Source organism: Rhamphochromis sp. 'chilingali' (assembly GCF_963969265.1).
Source record: "Rhamphochromis sp. 'chilingali' genome assembly, chromosome: 4".
Lineage (NCBI taxonomy): Eukaryota > Metazoa > Chordata > Actinopteri > Cichliformes > Cichlidae > Rhamphochromis > Rhamphochromis sp. 'chilingali'.
The window spans coordinates 17,858,719-17,880,008 of NC_137948.1; the positions used below are offsets into that span (position 1 = coordinate 17,858,719).

The 21,290-nt window shown below is 39.4% G+C and overlaps 1 protein-coding gene across 1 annotated transcript in view; it reads right to left on the reverse strand.

Annotated features, from left to right (window-relative positions):
* mast1a (microtubule associated serine/threonine kinase 1a) overlaps window positions 1–18,833 on the reverse strand; it is an 80,570-nt gene extending 61,737 nt beyond the window's left edge. Inside the window, exons 1-2 of the mRNA XM_080880660.1 lie at window positions 17,749–18,833; window positions 1,533–1,564 (exon numbers count right to left, since the gene is read on the reverse strand). Coding sequence (XP_080736786.1) covers window positions 1,533–1,564; window positions 17,749–17,787 — 71 coding nt within the window. The 5' untranslated portion in view covers window positions 17,788–18,833. The remainder of the gene's footprint in view (window positions 1–1,532; window positions 1,565–17,748) is intronic.
* Window positions 18,834–21,290: the final 2,457 nt, after the last annotated feature.

Genomic DNA, 21,290 nt, shown 5'->3' on the forward strand with positions numbered 1-21,290 from the left:
CCTTTGGGATGTGGTGGAATGGGAGATTCCCAACAAATGTGCAGCAAATGTGTGATGCTATCATGTCAAGATGGACCAAAATCTCTGAGGATTGTTTCCAGCACCTTGTTGAATCTTTGTCACAAAGAATTAGAGACAGCTCTGAAGTTTAATGGGTGTCAAACCCATTACTGGCAAAGGATATATGCGTACCTCAGCTTAGGTACGTGACTCTTTTCTTTTCACCTCATTGTTGCCAACCTACAATAAAGCACTTTGTGCAGAATCTATGGACACGTTCTGCTTTGCAGTTAAGGTCTTGCTCTCCCTCTGCAGACAGCTCTCTCTCCCTTTCTGTGCTCCGTTCACTAAGAGACGAATCAGCCAACCGGGGCACCCAGACTGAGGCTATGAAGAGAAAATGGTAAGAGACATTCTGTTGCTCTGAATATTTCTCTGAGAATAAATCTCAGCACAGCCTTTATCTTTACTGTATGTGTAAGGTGATTTTTGTAAGTCCTTATTTCAGTCATGTTTAAGAGCTTCGTTAACTATGTCAGGGTGCTCTTCACTGTCTGATGCCTTACTTAACCAACTGTAAGGGCTTCTTGCTATGTTTGTGTTTGTCTGCACTGGGTTCACCACGGGTGGCAGTGTAGCACAGCCTGGCAGGGGAAACGTATAAGGGGCACAGGTGTAGCAGAGTGACTAATCATGCTTGGATGACGAGGAGATGACACAGTTTTCACCGATTGTTACGCTTGAACGCTCACAGTTTTAGGATAGCCACACCAGCTATGGTGTCGTCACGCAGGGTTGTTTTGTTTTGGTGACACACCAACTGTAAGTTTGCAACAGCAGATATTATATTGGTAATTCAATAAACAAGCAGTTCTCCCACCACAAGGTAAGTAACTAAACATTTGACAGCTTAAGTCCTAGGCTGCTCTGCTCTCTTTTCTCAACCCTCAGACCCCTCTCATCCACACGGGGCATTGAGGTCACAGCACGGTGCTCCTGCTGCTGATCTTTCATTGCACAGCTCAGTGGTGCAACAGATTGAACCAGCAGAGAAGCTCCATGAGTGAAAAAGCTCCTGCAAAGCTGAAACATGCTGCAGTCAGTAGATGAGGCTCCCACTACACAATAACATCATTTGACCATGACTTCTTGTAATAAAGCTGAAATGGTTCCAAGTCTTTAAAAAATATGATTCCTTCTTCATTTTTCAACAGTATCCCATTCAAGTCAGACAACTGTGCCCATACAATATACAAGGAATTGCAAAATAGCAGTATATTGTAGCAAAGCACATTAAATGCTCTTTCCTTAATACCTTGCAGATAATTATCGTACTTTTCACACCAGGATCTCACAAAATTCCAGATATTCCACAAGGCAAGAAAAAAACTCACATCACACACAGCCATACAACCAACATTACAAAGAAACTCTCCAGGAAGTGTTCTGATGATGTCACACATGTGCACTACAGATGCTACTGAATAAAAAAAACATATTATTATGTAGGAGAAATGCAGAGGAAAACTTACCCACTACTTTTTCGGGGCAGAGGTAGATCCTTCTGGTGAGAAAGAGAAGGCAAGAGAGAAAAGGAAAAGTGGAGAAAAGGAAGGAGAGGGGGAGCAGACAAATGAGACTGGTTAGAGTTTTACACATCATGCAATCTGCAGGACTAATTTCTAAAAGGCAGAAAACTGTTACTATTAGTTATCTATTAGTGTGGTAATGAAATGTGAATTAGCATAACATCTCTTGTAATATCTCATTATACAGACTGTTACCAGCAGGAGTTTATAATTAATCTAACCACACTGATATAATTACTTATTAAAGACACACAATTACCAAATTTTCTGTCGTATTATCAATTTAATGTGGCATGAATTTTCCTTTTGTATCCCTTCACACATTTTGCACTGATGTTTTTAAAGTTTTGTTTGAAGCACAGCATAATTTCTCAGAAAACAGGACGAGCACGTTCAAATCAAGATCAAAACTTAGACTGATCTTGAGTTACAAAAAAAATGTCGCAATATGCTGTTTTCTCTGCCTTAAGGCAATGTGAACATACACAGATTTTTATACCTTTATTTATGTGTAAGCACTCTGACTTTACATATAATGAAGCTTGGTATATAAATAAAATTGTCATTGTCCTTGCTTGTGTCCTCTTGTTTCAGGTGGGGATTAGACGTGCCTGTTTCAATGTGAAATGTTCTGGAACATACAGGAACCTGAATGAAAGCACACATTTTGTCCTAAAGTCTTTCAAAAAAATTTCATCATGGGTGTTACTAACAGATATTTGTCGAGTTACGAGCCACATTAGGTACACCTGTTTAAGCGCTTGTTAACACAAATACCTAAACAGCTATGTTTACATTGGGGCCATGAAGACATGCTCAAAACGACCTCCTGAAGATCAAATTGAATATCAGAACGAGCAGGGAAGATGTCAGTGGCTTTGAAAATGGTATGAAAGAATGGCTCTCAATCCAACAGAGCAGCCAACAAATCTGCAGAAACTGTTTGATGACATCAAAATCTCTGAGGGATACTTCCTGCACCTTTTTGAATCTATGCCATGAAGAATTAAGGAAGTTCTGAATGGTCCAGCCCAGTAATCCAGTAATGAAGAGGCTGATAAATGCAAATATGACACAAGGGTAGAAAATAATTACCACAAAACTAGGATTAAAGTACATTTAATGTAAATCCCATGAGCCTTATACAGTATTTCTTGTACTGTGACTGTGCCCCCTAAGTATTAATCACATCCACATATTGCAGAAAAGGTTTATGAGATTTACTCCTGCAATTGATAGCAAAAGTTACATGTAACATAAATATTAACTACTGTAGGTAAAGGAAAGATTTTTCTTTCTTTTGCCCATCAGTTAAAAAAAAAAAAAATCCTATGTGCATCACAGCATACATCTGTCACCTGGTACCACCTCCTCATTTATCTGAACCATAATTGTTTAGCAATAACATATATATAAATGGTTAATCTTCCTAAAGTCGCAATCTGTGAATTTGCTCTTCCTTAGAGTTCACCACTAATGCTACTTGCTCACTACTTGCTTAGGTCTGCAATAGGCTAGTTTCCATTTATTCAAAACTAAATGTAATTTTGTATATGCAACATAAGCATATCATTTCTGAAATGACTATTTTGGTAGAAAAGGTTGCTGACCCCGGCACTACAGCCAAACCCCGAGCTGATTTTAAAATGCATAAAGTATAACACTGGCTTAAGTGTTTAGAGAAGGGATCCAGGGTATGTTCAATATGTCATCTTAATAAAAACACCCTAGATGAAAATTTTAAAAAAGAGCAATGTTTTAATTTACAGCTTGGCTTTAAGGTGATATTATATTGTTCATGTATCCTGTCAGTGAAAAGCAGTTTGACAAATAATCCCTCGTAAGTGCTTGGAGACCTTAGGGCTTCAGGAAACACCAGGTTGGAGGGAGACAAAATCAATTTAAAAATTGTTGCTGCTATATTTATGACACTGGGACACAACTGTAAGGACTCTGATGTGATTACGATCTACTGGGATGAATCTGTATGCTGCTTGTTACCCATCAAGTCCCAATTTAAAACCATTAAACATTCAGTTTAGCTAAGATCAGGTTACTGTCAATTTCTCTTGTCAGCCTGTCCTGTGTCGCTTATCAGGATATTTTCTACCTCTCAATGGCTTTGCTAAAAAGATAACATCTTTTCCCCCCCACTCGGCTTTTCACACACAGCCATGTCTGTGAATTCAAATGAATATAAGTGACTAGAGACGCTAGGGTCACATAAGTTGAGGGAAATAAGGTAATTATAAAGGACTGCGACTGGTTTTCACTGGTTTTGATTTGATCCTGAGAGTTCTGTCCCTCCGTCTCCCTCGTTGCCTTTGTTTAAGTAAACCAGCATTACAAAGTCAAACTGATGAAACGTGACTTGACAGCTGGAGCTTTTGTCTCCAGTCTCAAAACAAGCTGGCTACCCAAACCCGCCCAATTCCAACACCGTGGGCCATGAACACACTTGCAGTCCGTTGATAGAAAATTACATTACAATATTCAGTATTTAGCACGACAAGAATGGTCCATGTGTTAAGGTATAAAAGGTTTTAATACGCAGAACAGTTGATCCAGATGTTTAGAAACTGAAGTCAAAGGTAACTGGATGAAAGGACAGAAATCTTTTGTCTGCCTGAAGTCTTTGTCTCGCAGCCCTCGGCAGATGCTTCTTATCTGCCTTGGTGATGCTCTCACACTGCAACCACCTTTAGCTCTTGTCGATATCTTTAGCCCAGCTTTCAACAAGAAAAAATCAGACTGAGTTGAATAATTCTGGTTGCTTTGGCTGCGTGTTTTGATGCATGCGGCTGAATTTGAGCATACAGTTTGCTCCTGTATACCTCCTCATTCTTCTGTCAGCAGTGCAATCATACATAAAAAGCAGTGTGCCAGTTAAGCTGGCAGCCATAGGTGGCCCAGCCATAGCAGACCAGCCGTTATGTTTGATAGATGAGGTGGTGTGCTTTGGGTCATGAGCCATTTTTCTACATATTTTGTTCTTGTCACATCTTTTTTTCCATGAGTCCATAACTTTGTACAAGAGCTTCCACTTTCTTTCTGGATGTTTTCTGTATTGTTTTATAAGTTTCAATCTCATATAGGATTTGTTTTTTCTCATTGAATCATCTGATGATCAGTTCATTACATGATCATTATTATTTGCCTGCAGATTATTCTTAACTTCCTGCTGCCCTGCTCGTGTTTCTTGGTTAGACATTTTTTGCTTTTTTAGAATGATCCCAACTTTTGTTTTAGCCAATCAACTTACTATCTGTCTCACAGATTTAAGCTTGTGCATCCAATTATTTTTTAAGTCATTAAAGATGTATGCTGTACAATCATTCCACTCTGAAAGAAATCATTAAAAGACCAAAAATTACCAAAGTTAATCACTTTTTTTGCAGAGAATTACATTACAGGAAATCTACCACTCTCGTCGGTGGTATGGAGCAATGTTCTTCCTTGTTTTCAGTCTTTATAATAAGAGACACTTATCATATCCAAACTGAAGCTTCATACATGCTGAACAGACATGACGTCTTCACTGAACTCTTGCCAAGAAAGTGCTACTTGACAACTACTCATTACAACTTATATTCAATATTAAAATATGCAACTTTAATAATAGCATTTCAGGTAGAGCGGAGGGCAGACAGTTTTTATCTGGGAGTGACATCATCTATCATGGTCAGTTTTTTTCAGGGATGCTAATACGGTACATCATCAAGAGGAAGTGAGCTACGCCAGGGTGACTCAGAGAGCGCCCCACTGGAGTCTTGTGTGTGTGTGTGTGTGTGTGTGTGTGTGTGTGTGTGTGTGTGTGTGTGTGTGTGTGTGTGTGTGTGTGTGTGTGTGTGTGTGTGTGGATATGGGGCAATAGGGATGGCTAATGGACCAAACCCCAACACCTGCTCCCTCTCACTGTCTTTTCAGTTGACAGCTACTGTATGTACTGCTTTCTTGTTACTGGCTATTACTAAGCGTATCACAGCAAGATATAGGCACAAGCCATTATTACTATTATTCTCTGAATTTTAGCTCTAATACAAGATTTTTCCACTGTTCAGTATTTACATGATTTAATATAAAAAAATGATAGTAATGTAAATCTGAAACACATTTGACGCAGTGTTGCACTGATTAATTGATCCATTATTTTAAAAAGATTATTGGTAATTATCTGAAAAATCCATTACTCTTCATAATTAAAAAGCCATTCATCAGAGATTTGAGATTATTTAATTCCAGAAAGTTTCTCCTTTGCTTTGAGTTCAGAGAAAAGAAGTTCTGACAATGACACAAACCTCGATGGACATTTTTCCTTTTTCTCTGGTGTTTTCTAGTTTAGACTAAAAAAGATTGTATAAATAAATATTAAATGTAATAATTGTAGATTTAAGCTACACATTAATATACAATAAAATTAATCAATAGCAGCAGTAGCCACAATCTCCTGACACACGTCAGACCTAAGCCAGAAGACAAAAAAAGGGCAATCCTTCATTAATCAATAAGGATTTCAATCTCATAAATAAATCACTGTGCATCCTTCACATGATGTAGCAAAGTGCTATTTCAGTCTCTAAAAGCCTGAATGAAAAGTTAATACATATTTTTGAATCTATGTGTACAAACAAGTGTTTTTGTTAATTTTTAGTAAATGAATTAATACAGAACAACAAAAAAACTGACAATTTGCTGATGTTCCTCGATTCCAGGTGTGTGCAAGTAAATGTAAAACCATTTTATACAAAGTTGTACCAAAAGTTAAATTTTGAGATTTTGAACTGATTGTAATGCCACAAAGAGGTCACATTACTAAACAATTATTACATTAATTTAAAAAAAACAAAAAACTGATCAGCTGATTTAAGAAAAACAGTTACTTGTTTGCTTCTGTTTATCTGACCTCTGTTTCATCTCCTTTATGGTATTTGCCTCCAGGCGCCGTCACTTTCATGCTTAAGAATGTATCATGTTCAAAATAAAATCACTTTTTATGACATTTCATGTATTTTATGCATTTCTTTTTCTAAAACAACTGACATCTTGGGCACATATGAAATGATTAAAGATCATCCTTTAGAAGATGCATAAGCAATACAGTGCTAGCATCACTGATGCTCATTATTAAAACTCATTCTCGGTCTTCACGGTTATACACTCACAAGCCACTTTGTTAGGTACATGTGTTAACACAAATATTTAATCAACCAGTCATATGATTTATGACCATTTGTGACCAGTCATATGGTCATACAGACACGGTCAAGACAACTTGCTGAAGTTCATCAAAACAGAACAAAAGGTGATTGAAGTGACTTTAAATGTAGCATCATTGTTGGTGCTAGATAGGGTGTGTAGAATATTTCAGAAACTTTTGATCTTGTAGGATTTTTCTACATAGTTATCTCTAATGTTTACAGAAAATGGACCAAAAGTTGAAAGCAGTTTTGACTGCTTCAAGCTGATAGAAAGCCAAAAGTAACTTGAATAAATACTCGTTATAACTCAGGTATGGAGAACAGCATATCTGAGCAGATGAGCTACAGCAGCAGAAGACCACACTGGATGTCATTTCTGTCAGCTAAGAACAGGAAACTGAGGCTACAGCTCACACAAGCTCACCAGTATTGGACAATAAAGAACTAGAAAAATGTTGCCAGGTCTGATGAGTCACAATTTCTGCTGCAATATTCAGATGGCCAATGTAAGAATTCCAAATCATTCCAATATGGACCAAAATCCAGCACCTTGTTAAATCTATGCCATGAAGATTTAAGGCAGTTCTGAAGACAAACTGAGGTCCGACCTGGAACTAGCAAGATGTACGTAATAAACTGACCAATGTGTTTATGGGACGTTTCATTATTAGCACCCATTTTCTGCCTTTGTGCTTATACTAATGCAAAAATGTGTCCATGTTCACACTGCAACAATTTAGAAGTGTGATCTCGGACACACATACAAATTCCAGTTCACATTCATGGCACCGCAGTTACATTACATAACAAGAAAGCCTCCATACAAATATTTAAACAAAAACATCAACTTTAAAAAAAGTTCTGATGTAACCTGCGTGCACTACAGAGATGCAAAAGCATTAGTTAAGCATTTTTTACAGCTTTAATTCAACATAGCCAGACTCATGGAAATCTGCACATACAAACAAACACCTCCCCGGCACATTTAATGTATTATGCACAGCTTCCGTGTGCCAAGTAACAGCCCATTAATCACATGCTCCTCGGTTGCTATGCTTTGCGAAGACAGGACAGTTCAACCCAGATTAAAATATTATGCAAGTTTGCCAAAGACGTTAAGGCAGGGTGTCAGATGTTTTTTCTTTGGCTTTTGCTTTTCAGTTAATATCTACCCAAGGACCAAGTGAAGGCCAAGTGCAAACCATAGAAAAGAAAAATGTTAATATGTTGCTCCTCTGGGCAGAGTCATGAGACTTCTGTTCTGTTTCCACTGCCAAAACTCAGAGCAGATTGGAAGGCAAATGTCACACAGTGTATTGTTCAGTTTAACAGTCTGCAAGTCTTCAGTTTTTTCTTAATAGCCTTCAATTCAGAGCTCTTGACACTAGGGTCTGAAATAATGTAGCATCTCGATGAAATGTGCGGATTTTGAAACCTGAAGAGCTGGTATCTTTTTCTTACTTCATGTATTTCGGGAATTAAGCCTGGCAAAAACTTTATTTCTTTAAAGGTTTCTGGCATGGGAATTCTAGCTCTGCAAAAAGTAGTTCAAATATTTGAAAGTATTCCCAAATATATTGTGGCCTAGATTTGTTGCTTTGATGTACACTTTGCTCTCCCAGTGCAAAACCTACCCTTTTCTGAATAATACTGACATCAGAAGGACGTGTTGAGGCAGAACAAAGAAGTGGGCATGGCAATGAGTGACAGGACTTGGCAAACAGAGCTGGATCTTCTGCAGTGATCACACTCTTATCCCTCGTGCTTAGCATATTGGAAATGGGCACACTGCCCAGAACAAAATATTGGACAAATTATGCGTGTGTGTGTGTGTAAGTGGCTTACTCCATACTCCTACATGAGAGCGGGATGAGACACACAGCATGATTTGTGTTTGTTTGTGTGTGCATGAGTGTTTGACCATATGGGTTAAGTGTAAGTATATTGTACTCCACACATGTACAATTGCTCGGACAATATGATAACCTTCTCTTCAGATGAAAACAACTCATATGACTGATACACTTTCTCCCACAGCAGAGACTACGGTTACAGTTGAATAAAATGGATGGAAAGGTGCCTAAACTCAGGGTGTTAGTCATGATTGCTGGTGATCTACTTTCTATTATTGTGTGTTTACTAATGAGGCAACTGCTTCTGTTGCATGACAGCATGACTTTGTGTAACTGATATAAAGTCTTTGGAGCACTACAGTCTGTAATTGTCATTTAACATGATATCAAATTCACATGAAAAGTGTAAGTCAGTCTAAAGCTGTTGTCTTTTTTTTTTTTTTTTTTTGCCTGTCCCATTTGGCTCTTTTGCCATCAGAATTGTTGTCTAAAGGCAAAGAAAGATGCCCAACGGATTTACTTTACCAAATTGACTATCCCAGCCTTGCCGTAATGGTCCATTTGATTCACCTTTTATTGTTTATTTTATTTTCACTTACTGAATACGGGACAGACTTGACTGGGGGAAAGAAGGGGAGAAAGAAAGAGGGAAAGAGAAACAGCTGAGAAGAGGGATGGGGGGGAAGGGCAAAAGACAAAAACCAACAGAACGGGCAGAAGAAAGAAAAAAAAAAAGAAGAAGAAAAAAAATGCATATATCAATCACCTGGATCACCTGCTAAGAAAGAAAAAAGAAAACAAGCAGAAGAGAACAAGAGTAATAGAATAAACAACATCACAATGATATATGGGAATATGACAGTAAATACTAAACATAAGATCAACAGAACACAGTGTGCTTTGAGGTAGGAGCCAAAAAGGGTGTAGTTTGTGGGTGTGATCACCCGTGTGTACACCTGTGAGCATGGACGCGCCTGAACAACTACAGGCCGATCTCAAATCTCCCGTTTTTAAGTAAGATCATTGAAAAAGCAGTTTCTCAACAGCTCAGTTACTTCTTAAAACAGAATAATTGCTACGATGCCTTCCAGTCAGGTTTTAGACAGAACCACAGCACTGAAACCGCTCTGACCAAAGTGTTTAATGACATATGTCTGAATACAGACAGTGGAAAAATGTCAGTCCTAGTTTTACTGGATCTCAGTGCAGCATTTGATACAGTTGACCACAACATATTACTCAAACGACTGGAGAACTGGACAGGTCTTTCAGGAACTGTACTAAACTGGTTCAAAACATACGTAGAAAACAGGAAATACTTTGTATCAATAGGTAACTTCACATCTGAGCAGACAAGTATCACATGTGGAGTTCCCCAAGGTTCCATCTTGGGACCCCTTCTGTTTAACATCTACATGCTCCCACTGGCACAGATTATAAACAACAACAAAATAAACTATCACAGCTATGCAGATGACACACAAATATATATCACAATGTCACCAGGAGACCGAGGCCCTGTACAGGCTCTTGGTAAATGCATTGAGGAAATCAATGACTGGTTGTGCCACAATTTTCTCCAGCTAAACAAAAACAAAACTGAGGTAATAGTCTTTGGCGCCAAAGAAAAACGATTACAGGTCACCAGAGAACTTCAATCTATACATCTAAAAACCACAAACCAGGCGAGAAATTTGGGTGTAGTGATGGATGCAGACCTAAACTTAGAAAAACACATTAAGACAATAACAAAGTCAGCTTACTATCACCTCAAGAATATATCAAGGATAAAAGATCTGATGTCTCAACAGGACCTGGAAAAACTAGTCCATGCATTCATCTTTAGTAGGCTTGATTACTGTAACAGCATCTTTACAGGTCTACCTAAAAAATCAGTCAGACAACTACAGCTCATTCAGAACTCTGCTGCTCGAGTCCTCACTAAGACCAAAAAAGTGGACCACATCAGTCCAGCTCTGAGGTCCTTACACTGGCTGCCTGTCCGTCAGAGGATAGACTTTAAAGTTCTGATGCTGGCCTATAAAGCTCTGAATGGTTTAGGACCAAAATACATCAATGACCTCCTGACCCAGTATGAACCATCCAGATCCCTCAGGTCATCTGGATCCGGTCTTTTATCAGTTCCCAGAGTCAGAACCAGACACGGAGAAGCTGCATTCAGCTTTTATGCTCCTTATATCTGGAACAAACTCCCAGAAAGCCTCAGATCAGCTGAAACACTCAGTTTATTTAAATCCAGGTTGAAGACTCACCTGTTCTCAGCTGCATTTGAATAAAGCACCAAATCCACACTTTAAGCTTAAATTTCAAAACTTACATTTAACTACTGATTTTATCTACTGTTCTGATTTTATCTGTTTTGATTTTATATACTGTTTTGTTTGTTTGTTTGTTTGTTTGTTTGTTTGTTTGTTTGTTAATTAGTTAGTTAGTTTATTTGCTTGTTTTATTCAATTTTAAATCATGCTTTTTATTTGTTCTTGTTTCTAATGTCTCTGTAAAGCACTTTGAATCACCTTGTTGTTGAATTGTGCTATACAAATAAACTTGCCTTGCCTTGCCTTGTTTTTTTAAAAGGTTCCTTCATGTAATGATCTGCTAGAGGGTGTGGGGGGGCCACAGCCCCGTCCTCCAGGGCATGAAGCAGGTGTGGAGGAGATCAAAACTCCAGACATCCAGAGGCCCCCAGAACACAAGAGACCAAGGAAGACCAACAGAGGGGCAGCCGCGCCACTGTCCCAGAAAGAGCTGAGGAGAGTCCCAGATGAGGGCTCACTCAGCAGCTGCGGAGCAGAAGCCAGGGGGAGTTGCAGTGACGCGCCCGTGAGCTCCGCCGGCAGCCAGCCGTGCCTGAGTAACCGAGCCCCAGGCCGAGAGGCCGGGGGCACCCCACCTCCGAAGTGGCCCGAGCGAGCCCCAGGCTCCAGGCCCCGATAAGCGGCCGCCAAGGAGTGAGCTGGTGTGTACCTGGACGCCCATCCCCGGACACAAAGAACCACCAACGCACCGATGTCTGAGGGAGTCCGCCACTGGCAGGGGAAGTGGTGGTGGGGGGAGATAGGCCTCCAAACCTTGGAGGGCCTGAGATGTCCCCAGAGAGGTGGCGCCTGATACCCAACCTGACATATAGACACAGAAATACAGGCACACACAGACACAAACATCCATTCCCACCCTCATGCTCTCATATGCACTTACTCCACACTCAACCAACGTGGAGACAGACATAAAGAGACGCTGTACACACGATCACACTCCCCAAGCGTACTCTACAAACCGGGTCTAGGTACCCTTGCTCCTGGAGGGGGGAACTGCACCCAGACCCAGGTGGTGTTACCCTTTTCCCTGCGGTGGGGGGAGGCAGACCGCCCCGACTCCGCAGCAGCAGGGAGGCCCCACACTCCAGACCGCAGTCGGACGGCCAACTCCTCCTCCTAGCCCCCCCGCTCCAGCAGGCCGCAGAGAATGAGGGTGAGAGAAGACTCCAAACCTCCCTCCACCCGCTCATTGTAGTGTTGATGCATGTGTGTTCTAAGGTGCATTTAAAACCCAGGAGGGCTTGGAGCTACCTGCCAGAGAGCAGCAGGTAAGCGCATGGTCCCTCCTGCTAGCCCTCAATGTCTACGTGTATTCAAAATTGAGAGGTGGGCAACGACGCCAGGGGTGAGGTGTACACCCTGATGGTAATTTGGATTCCGTGTTTCGTGCCTAAAGCTGTTGTCGCATGTCCAAAGATCACAGAAAGGACCAACAGGAGATATGGGGGAAAAAACATAAACCAAAACTTTAGATCAAAACATCTACTGAACGTCAATGTTTTACAGCGATTTATTTCTCTGTGTGACATCATAATGATGTGGCAGCTGGACAACTGCAGAATGAAAATGATACAGTCAGAAGGAAGGATAGGTGGATAAAACACGTGACGCAGATGAAGTGGTATAAAACATTACTGTGGATCCAGTGGAGATAAATGACTACTAAACTATAGATGACAGCAGGTTTAGCCAATCAGCAAACTACTGACCATGAAAATTCACATGCTTATATGTTTAATCTATTAGCTAAATATGTCTGGCGTGCCAGCCACAGAAGAGTCAAGCATACACACTCCATCTACTGGGCATATATTTTCATCAATATCCACCCATTATGCACATAAACTGGTGTTGAAATTGCAGCACACGAGTGTCAAAGATACATCTCGATGTCCCAGCCACAGATTTCTGTTGGCACACCTCTCAATGCTGCCTTGTTTTCTGTCCAACGAGCCCTCCAAATTAAAAGATAAAATTTGCCCATGCTCTCCAGAACAAGAAAAAAATCTGATGCACCTATTGATATGAAAGCATCAGTTTTGTGGCCCTTCAGAAATAAATATACAATTTCATGGGTTTGAGTTTAAATGATGACTTTGTGAAGGTAAAGCAATCATTAACAAATAACTAGTTAGCTAATATTTATGATCATTTATAAAGGAAATCATCTTTGGTTGGAAAACTGTCCTGAGTTCTGATGTTTTTGGATCTCCTGTTATTACAGACTTCGCTGTCACTCCGTCATAACATCACCTCACTTCCTCCTTTGGCACCACCATAATTACGACAGGCCATGTATAATTGATGTATATTTAATACATGTTTTCAATAATACATCTAACTTCTGTTTCAGCGTCGCTGGTACTAGGATGAAAAGCAGAAAATATTTTCCACCTCATAGTACAATGCAATCATTTTTTTCATTTAGCTCCTTATTGAATCATATTAAGATTTACATTTTTTGAAGCCTTTACTTTTTTTGTATATTCTGTTATTTTCAGTTTTACCAAGCTTTTTCTTTAGTTTTATTTTTTAACCTTTCTTACCTATTTTGGTCTGTAACATTGCATTTATTTTATTGATATAAGCTGTTTGGGATATTGTAACACAGTATTTTACCTATTTTTAGGATTAATAAAGTATTTCTTATCTCTGAAAGTTTTGATATACAGTGGACCTCATGGCTGGACATGTGTAAGTGTTTGGAATGGGGCATTCAGGAGGTCTAGCAGCCCTTTTCCACTAGTACCTACTCAGCGCGACTCGTAGTACCTGGCACCAGGTACTTTTGTTAAAGTCCCATGTTTTACCTTGTATCTTCTGTTTATGCTTTATTGATTCGAAAATAAACTGTTGAATGCCAAAGATTTAGTCATTCATCCTGACATTTCAGATCTTAATCCCCTGGCATCAAATCTTAAACATCAGAAAATCTTGTTATCTTTGCTTCCTTTCTTAAATTTGACTCACAAATTAAATCAAGCGTTAAAGTCTTTCATTTAAAAAAAGAAGAAATTATTTCTTTCTATCAATGATCCTGAGGAAGTCATTCATGCTTTTATTACATCTAGACTAGAATGCTGCAATTCCTCATCTGTTGGACTGAGCAAAACCTGATATCATGAATGCAGCCGGTTCAAAATGCTGCTGTTAGACTCTTGACTGCTACATGGAAGTGGAATCATATTCCAGTCATTCTTAAATCATTGCACTGGCATCCTGTGACGTACAGGATCAATTTCAAAATGTTGCTTCTCACATGTAAGTGCTTTTGTGGGCTTGCTCCAGTTTCCAGCTTTACAATGCTTTGTTCTATGACGCTCACTTAGTTGACTTCTTGTAATTTCAAATTCCCGATAAGGTTGTGCAGGTGATCAGGCATTCTCAGTCAAAGCTCCAAAACTCCCTGGAATCATCTTGTTTCTCAGGTTAAGTCATCTTCCTCGGCAACTGAAAACAAACATCTTCTCATTAGCTTTCTCATCTTCAGACTATTGCTTAATTTTTCCTAATTCCTCTTTTTTACTATTCGTATTTTATTATTTTTATTATTATTTACTCTATTTTTCTTTATTGTTCTTAAATCATTAATATTATTCCTATGATAGTTTTGATGCTGTGCAGCACGTCTCTGTCTGTTGTGCCTAAATGTTCTATATAACATATATATATAATATTGACTTGAAACATTATTAGATGACCTAAAACATTATTGCACATTTATGTGTTTCAGCTACCTGTTTCACCCCAAATTAGTTCAGTGTCCACATTCATAGTTGACCAGTGAAGTAGTCATCAGTGCTAAACACAAACATGTCATCAGTATATACACTCAGTCCTTTTCCTCCCTCCTCCATCCCTCTGGTATGAAAGCAGATCTAGGCAGTAAAGGGATCCAGATATTGTAACAAGCACTTAAATGGGGTCTAGTACAGCCCACAGCTGCTGCCTTCTTCTAATCTATGCTGCCGCCACCCTTCCTCCTCCTCCTCCCAGCCTCGAGCCCTTTCAGGCCATCCTGCTGCTGGTGGTTGGTCTTCCTCCCTCAGGGCACACAGGGCTGTTAGGCCACCATTAGTCCTACTAATGGGCCTGACAAATGCACCACATCCTCAGCATTTAGACCTCCTCTGTCTGAGATATGGATATCGACCACTTCTCAATGGAACTGGAGAGTATAGGGCCAGAGGGTGGGAGTCGATTTTGTATGTACATATACAGAATTTGTGTGTTATGCACGCACACACAAAAACTAACCGTTGGCTTCAAGACATGTCTTCACCTTAAAATTCATTGGTTTATGCTACCTTAGGGGAACTTCATGATCCTATAAGGAAATCTAGTCTCCATAACGATTTGTGGAGACATGATTTTTAAATCAAAATAATCTGTAAAAACTAGAAAACACACCTACACATTAAACACCACATGTCTAAAAAGTACACGAACCAAGTACCTGTGTCTTTCTATGTGGTTATGTGTTCCTGATTACCATTACAGTCCAATTTACAGAGTGTGCGAGTGTGTCTCTGTCTCGTTGTGTATTTGCATGTGCATAACATTAATGTGCACATCAGATTGCCTCTTGTCCCCTGCCAGTTTACCCGCTCTCTGTTTCTATTGACAGTGTTGAGATCCATGGCTGAAATTCCGATATGATTAACTTCTGAAGAAATAATTCAGTACTAAGGACTTCTCAGTGTTTCATTCACACACTGAAATCTGCCAAACCATCATTATAGCATAGAGCAGTCATTGAGGTGAACTAAATTCTACTCTAACAAGCTCTGGTACTCATTTGCGGAGAGGAATATCTATATTACATATCTGATCCAGATCTCTTTACTTCTTTGATGTACAAGATCAGTCTCCTGGTGTGAAGAGTTAAGAAGGTGCAAGAAACAACTCTAACACATAGGGATTCATCAGAGAAGTCCATTCAGAGCAGAGCTGAAAGAATAACACCTGTTTAATAAGGAAAGACACCGTCAAGATTTACTACTTTTTATACTACACGTAACCGGTGAAGGCTGGTAACCTGCGATTGCCATGTTTCAGTATATTTTAACATGGTGTCTAATCTTTCAGTCTAAAAATACAGTGTACACATAAGTTCAGAGTAAAAACAACTTACTTGCAGCAAAATGCAAAATTGAAGCAACTATTTTAATGATCAAAATTTGACGTAAAACTCACAAACTTTTATGGTTTCAGGTCAGTCCAGGTTAGTCATTTGATACTGAAACAAACAAATCAAGCTCTCTCAATAGAGATTAATGTTGGATGTAATTTCATTATTTTCTTCTGTTTTATAGACTGAGCAGTCAAACTAGACGGTAATCAGCATAAATCATTTAGATGGAGGAAAAGCTGATGGGAGTTCAGCTTTAATAAAAGGCGACACTCTGGTAAATAACAACCTGTTAATCACGCACAAATGCATTTCGGGAAGTACACAAACATTACTGCTTCCTGCACTTTTATCAAATGCCTGGTCTTAATGTCAACACAGAGTTCAAGAAGTGCAGCTCAACAATGGCAGGGATGGCTGTGATACCCACAGACTGCCTTGTTTTCCTCCTGACCTTACAGTGGGGACACAGGCAAACTACAATCTAGGGAATAGCATTGCAGGAAATTGTTTACATCTATTATTTTTTTCTATTATTATTACTATTTATAAGTGATGGGAACTCTTCTACAGAAGGATATTTTTGGTAGAGTTTTCAGCAAACTAATCTTACTGTAAATTAATTTAAAAGGCAGCTCAGACAGACTAGCAAACAGTGGCACTAATGGTGAGCTTTGCCTGTCTCACTTGATTAGTTTCACACGCCCACCACACGAGCGTCAGAGCAAGCTTTTACCGGCGCCTTGACATGTCAGTCACAATAAAAGTGACTAACCTACATAATGCAAATGTAACAGTACAACCCATTTAACTTACTCAGTCTCCAACACGACTGATTACTATGGATGTCCAACATATAAAGAAAGCTTCATACTGTCTGCGATTCTTATCTGTTTATTATCACTTTATGTAACCACTACTAGAAATTAATGATCTATTTTAATAACTATGACAACATTATGATTTGTCAGGTGTCTGTGTGCCAAATTAGCCAAGTATTGCATTCATATTCTCAGTTGTGATACATGTAAGCTGGTTAAGAAAAGGACACCGACATTTAAGGAATTGTATTTTAGAGGCAGAACACAATAGTTTTTATGTGCTCTTTAGATGCTTCCAAAACATTTGACATCACAAGTAGTTTGTTAAATTGCAATGCAGAGGGGTCCCTGCATATCTAATTAGGATTTTACAGTGTTGGTACTCACATAGAACTATGCAAGTTAAGTGGAATATGGAGTTATCTGAATCTTTTTCTGTATAATGGAGTAAGACAAGAGGGAATATTGTCTCCTGTTCTATTCGATCTGTATCTTAATCATCTTTCTGTCACGTTAAATGACTGTAAGACTGGTTGTATGCTGGGTAATCTTCTTGTTAATCATTTAATGTAAGATGCTGATCTTATAACTGTAATTTGTACATCCAATGATATCTACAAAAACTACTTAAACTGCATCGAATTTAGAGGAATGCGTGTTACACGAATCTATCTTACATCTACAAATCACCACCATGCAGCAGCTTCTGGCCAAAGAAATCTTCCATACTTTCATGAAAACACTTTCTGTTATTATGAAATGACGGCATTTTATCCAAGTAATGACTGCGTTTGCGTAACACCCCAAAAGTTCTCACCTGCAGCCTCCGTCTTCGGATGATCCCTGAATCATCCATAGCGCGTGTCAGAGGGGATGTCACACCTGTCGGTTGGTCTCGTGGCCCCCTGGTCTCCAGGTGACGGGGCGAGAAGAGGGTCCACTCTCGCGTGGCTTTCAGCGAGCCAGCAAGACGTGATAATTGAACGCTAATAAGCCGAAATACCCGACGGAGTGTCGGTAGGTGTCAACATCACTTTTCAGAGAAAAGCAGATGATGTTCCGGAGATTAGGTGGCCCTGTTAAGGTCAGTATGAGAAATACCACAAATCCTATATATAAATACGCATATATAAACGTTTACCGTCACGTGCTACAAGGAAAAAACTACACCGGGGTTTGACCAAAATATAAAAAGTGCCGCTCCTGTGCTCGACCGCAGCCGACATCCCATGCTGGCTGAGACTGACAGAGAGTACTGACTAGGCTCCTCTGCGAAGTGCTGAATAAGCAAGAGGCTTCACGGTGGGATCAGCTTGCTCTGCATGAACTTAAGTCCAGCTGGGAGATAGAGAAGAACCCCTCACACCGAGGCTTATCGAGGCGAAGATAAAACAAAGTTTGCGCACATCTTCACTCCCGAACAGCCGGTGATCCACGGCCAAAGACAAAAAACATTTTCACTAAAATTAAATTAGATCACCATTTTAGATGCTTCTGTCGCGATGATGCTCCGTTGGTTTAAAAACCCAGTAAAGAAGTCCTCAAGCAGCCAAGCCACATACATCTATGTGCTGCGTGCATGTACACAGAGTTCACTGCATGCATTCTGCACATCACTACCACAGATCTCGATCTTATCACACATCCACGTCAGGGAATATGTGCATTTAAAAAAAAGAAAAAAAGGAAAAAGGGGGGAAAGGCACGATGAATGAGAAGCGCCTCTACCCGTCCATCTGGTGAAACATGCAAACACAGCGGCATCGAAAGCAGGTTGATCGCTTCTCGTTTTCGTCCCCTGGGACACGGATTTGTCCGTCTTCGGGTATTCGATGTGTTTAGTCTGTTCTTCTTGGGTGTAGCACCGCTTTTCCTGTGAAGAAATGATCTGTGTTTGCTTCACAGTCTTTGCTCCATCCTCGGCTCCAGCCACCCACTTCCTACTACCAAGCGACGTTTAACCCCTCAGCGACCGGAGACGGTGAGAAAGACTAGCTGTACCGGCTGAGATGTGCGATTTTCTGTTCCTTATTCTGATAATAGCAGGAGTTTCAGGTAGGAACTGAGCAGGAGGAAAGTGGAGACACGATTTCTTTTAAAGATGCTTGTAGAGTGAAGCTGGGGGACATAGTGTACCTGTTTCTTCATTTACTGGCCCCTGGTGTTGTTCTATAAATAGCTGTAGAATATTTTTATGTACTGAAGAACTCATTGAGTGCTCAACCTGTTATTTCAACTCTTACATATATATTAAAAGTATTAAACTAAATGCAGTCGTTTTGGTAGAGGAGTTTATTTTTGTATATCTCAATTACCAGCTCCTATTTAGCACCATAACTGGCAAAGGATCACTAAATGAAAGTAAATCTGAAAAAAAAAAACCCAACCTTCCACCTGAGCTGTTTTCTTTTATTTTACAATAACTACAATAATTTCATGGGTCATGTCATTTCTTCCTGTTAAAAGGGAGTTTTTCCTTCCCATTATTGCCGAAGTGTTTGCTCACAGGTGGAAATAGGATTGTTGGGAGTTTTCGCTGTTTTCTTTGCATAGGGTCTTGACCTCACAGTATAAAGCACCTTATTAAACCCCCTATATAATTTTAAGGGCCTGTAGAGCAAGGATGTCAAAGTCATTTTACACCAGGGGCCACATACAGCCCACTTTGTACACAGCAAAATCTCCAGTGTTAAATTAACACTAGAGAGTGTATATATGGGTCCACACCTCTGAGTGTTAAATACAACACTGTTGAGTGTTAAATTAACACTTTTGACAGTGTTATATGTTTAAAAGTAACCTAGTCAGTTTTGAAGATTAACAATGGCTAACACTGAGCAGTGCTGATTTTATAACACTAGAATATTTCTAACATTTTGAGTTATTTTCCAGTGTTAGAAAATCAGCACTGCTCAGTGTTAGCCATTGTTAATCTTCAAAACTGACTAGGTTACTTTTAAACATATAACACTGTCAAAAGTGTTAATTTAACACTCAACAGTGTTGCATTTAACACTCAGAGGTGTGGACCCATATAGACACTCTCCAGTGTTAATTTAACACTGGAGATTTTGCTGTGTAGGTAGGGTCTCAAGTGCGCTGGACCAATGAAACTGTCCTTTCTGTCCAGTCAGTGTATAGAGGTTTAACTGGCCGTTTAATCCCTACAATATCTCAGTGTAAGAAAAATAAGTTTAATTTGAACAGTATACCTCAGTTTTTTTTTACATGATAAAGAAATGCTGCTGCAGCCAGTGAAAGAAAGCTATCATTAAGGCTCTTTGAGCTTAAATTGTAATAAACAAATGTGTGAAAAATAACAGAAAAAGTTAACTAGTGTAATTAACCGTGTTCCCATTTCTATAGTAGATAATGAAAAAACAGTTTTTTTCCTGTCATTTGAATATTTATTGATTAATGCATTACTTTAGTGTGGTATGAATGACTGTGGGGGAAGGTCTTAATCAGCAGGAAAAGCTTTAACATTTATGAAAATACTCGAAAGTCTAAAATGTATGCCTTCACATTTCCCAATGTGTCTAGAGTCTAGAGGTTCAGATTTGAATCTTCTTGTATTTGACGCCTCTACTCTAGTTGAAGATGAAGATCAGTCAGTCCTGGGGGTGAGGGACATTTGTTTGATTTTATTTTGTGGATGTTTATGGACACACCCTACATGACAGTTCGTTGAAACCTGAACTCCTACCTAAAATAAATTAAAAATAAAAAATCCTCCCTTAATGTTTGCATTCAGGGTTATTAAGTTACCTCCAAGTTTAAGATTTAACGTTGTTGTTCATAAATGGTGTCTTCCAGCCGCCTCCTGACATGCTTTCTATTGGTATTCCTATGAAAAATGGCATCAAGTATTATGCATTATTCAACATTCACACCTGTCACACATGGGATTCATTGGCACATAACATTTCACAGCTCCTCACCCTTGAGTTACTTGCATCCCTGATCCACATGCTAATGAATGAACATGAGAAATTTCCACTGCTGTGGTTTTAAAGACAAAGGCCTTTTGGGATGCTGGCATATTAAGGGAAACTGTGTGTCTGTCTGTTCTGATATTATCCAAATCAAGTGAACCATGTTATTCCCTGCTGAGCCTGAAGACAGATGTGAATACATACTCAATAAAAGGAATGCACATCCCAATCAATGCTAAAGAAAAATCACTCCACAGTAGTAATCACTGACTGCACTGTAACATTTAGGGGCAAAGTCCATCACAGTGTTCACACGATGTCTCTGAATGATATTATACTGTTAAACATTGTCACAAGAAAGAAAGACAGAAATGTTGGTCAAAGGTGGCTTGTGAGAAGGATCAATGTGGAGATGGAAAAACAC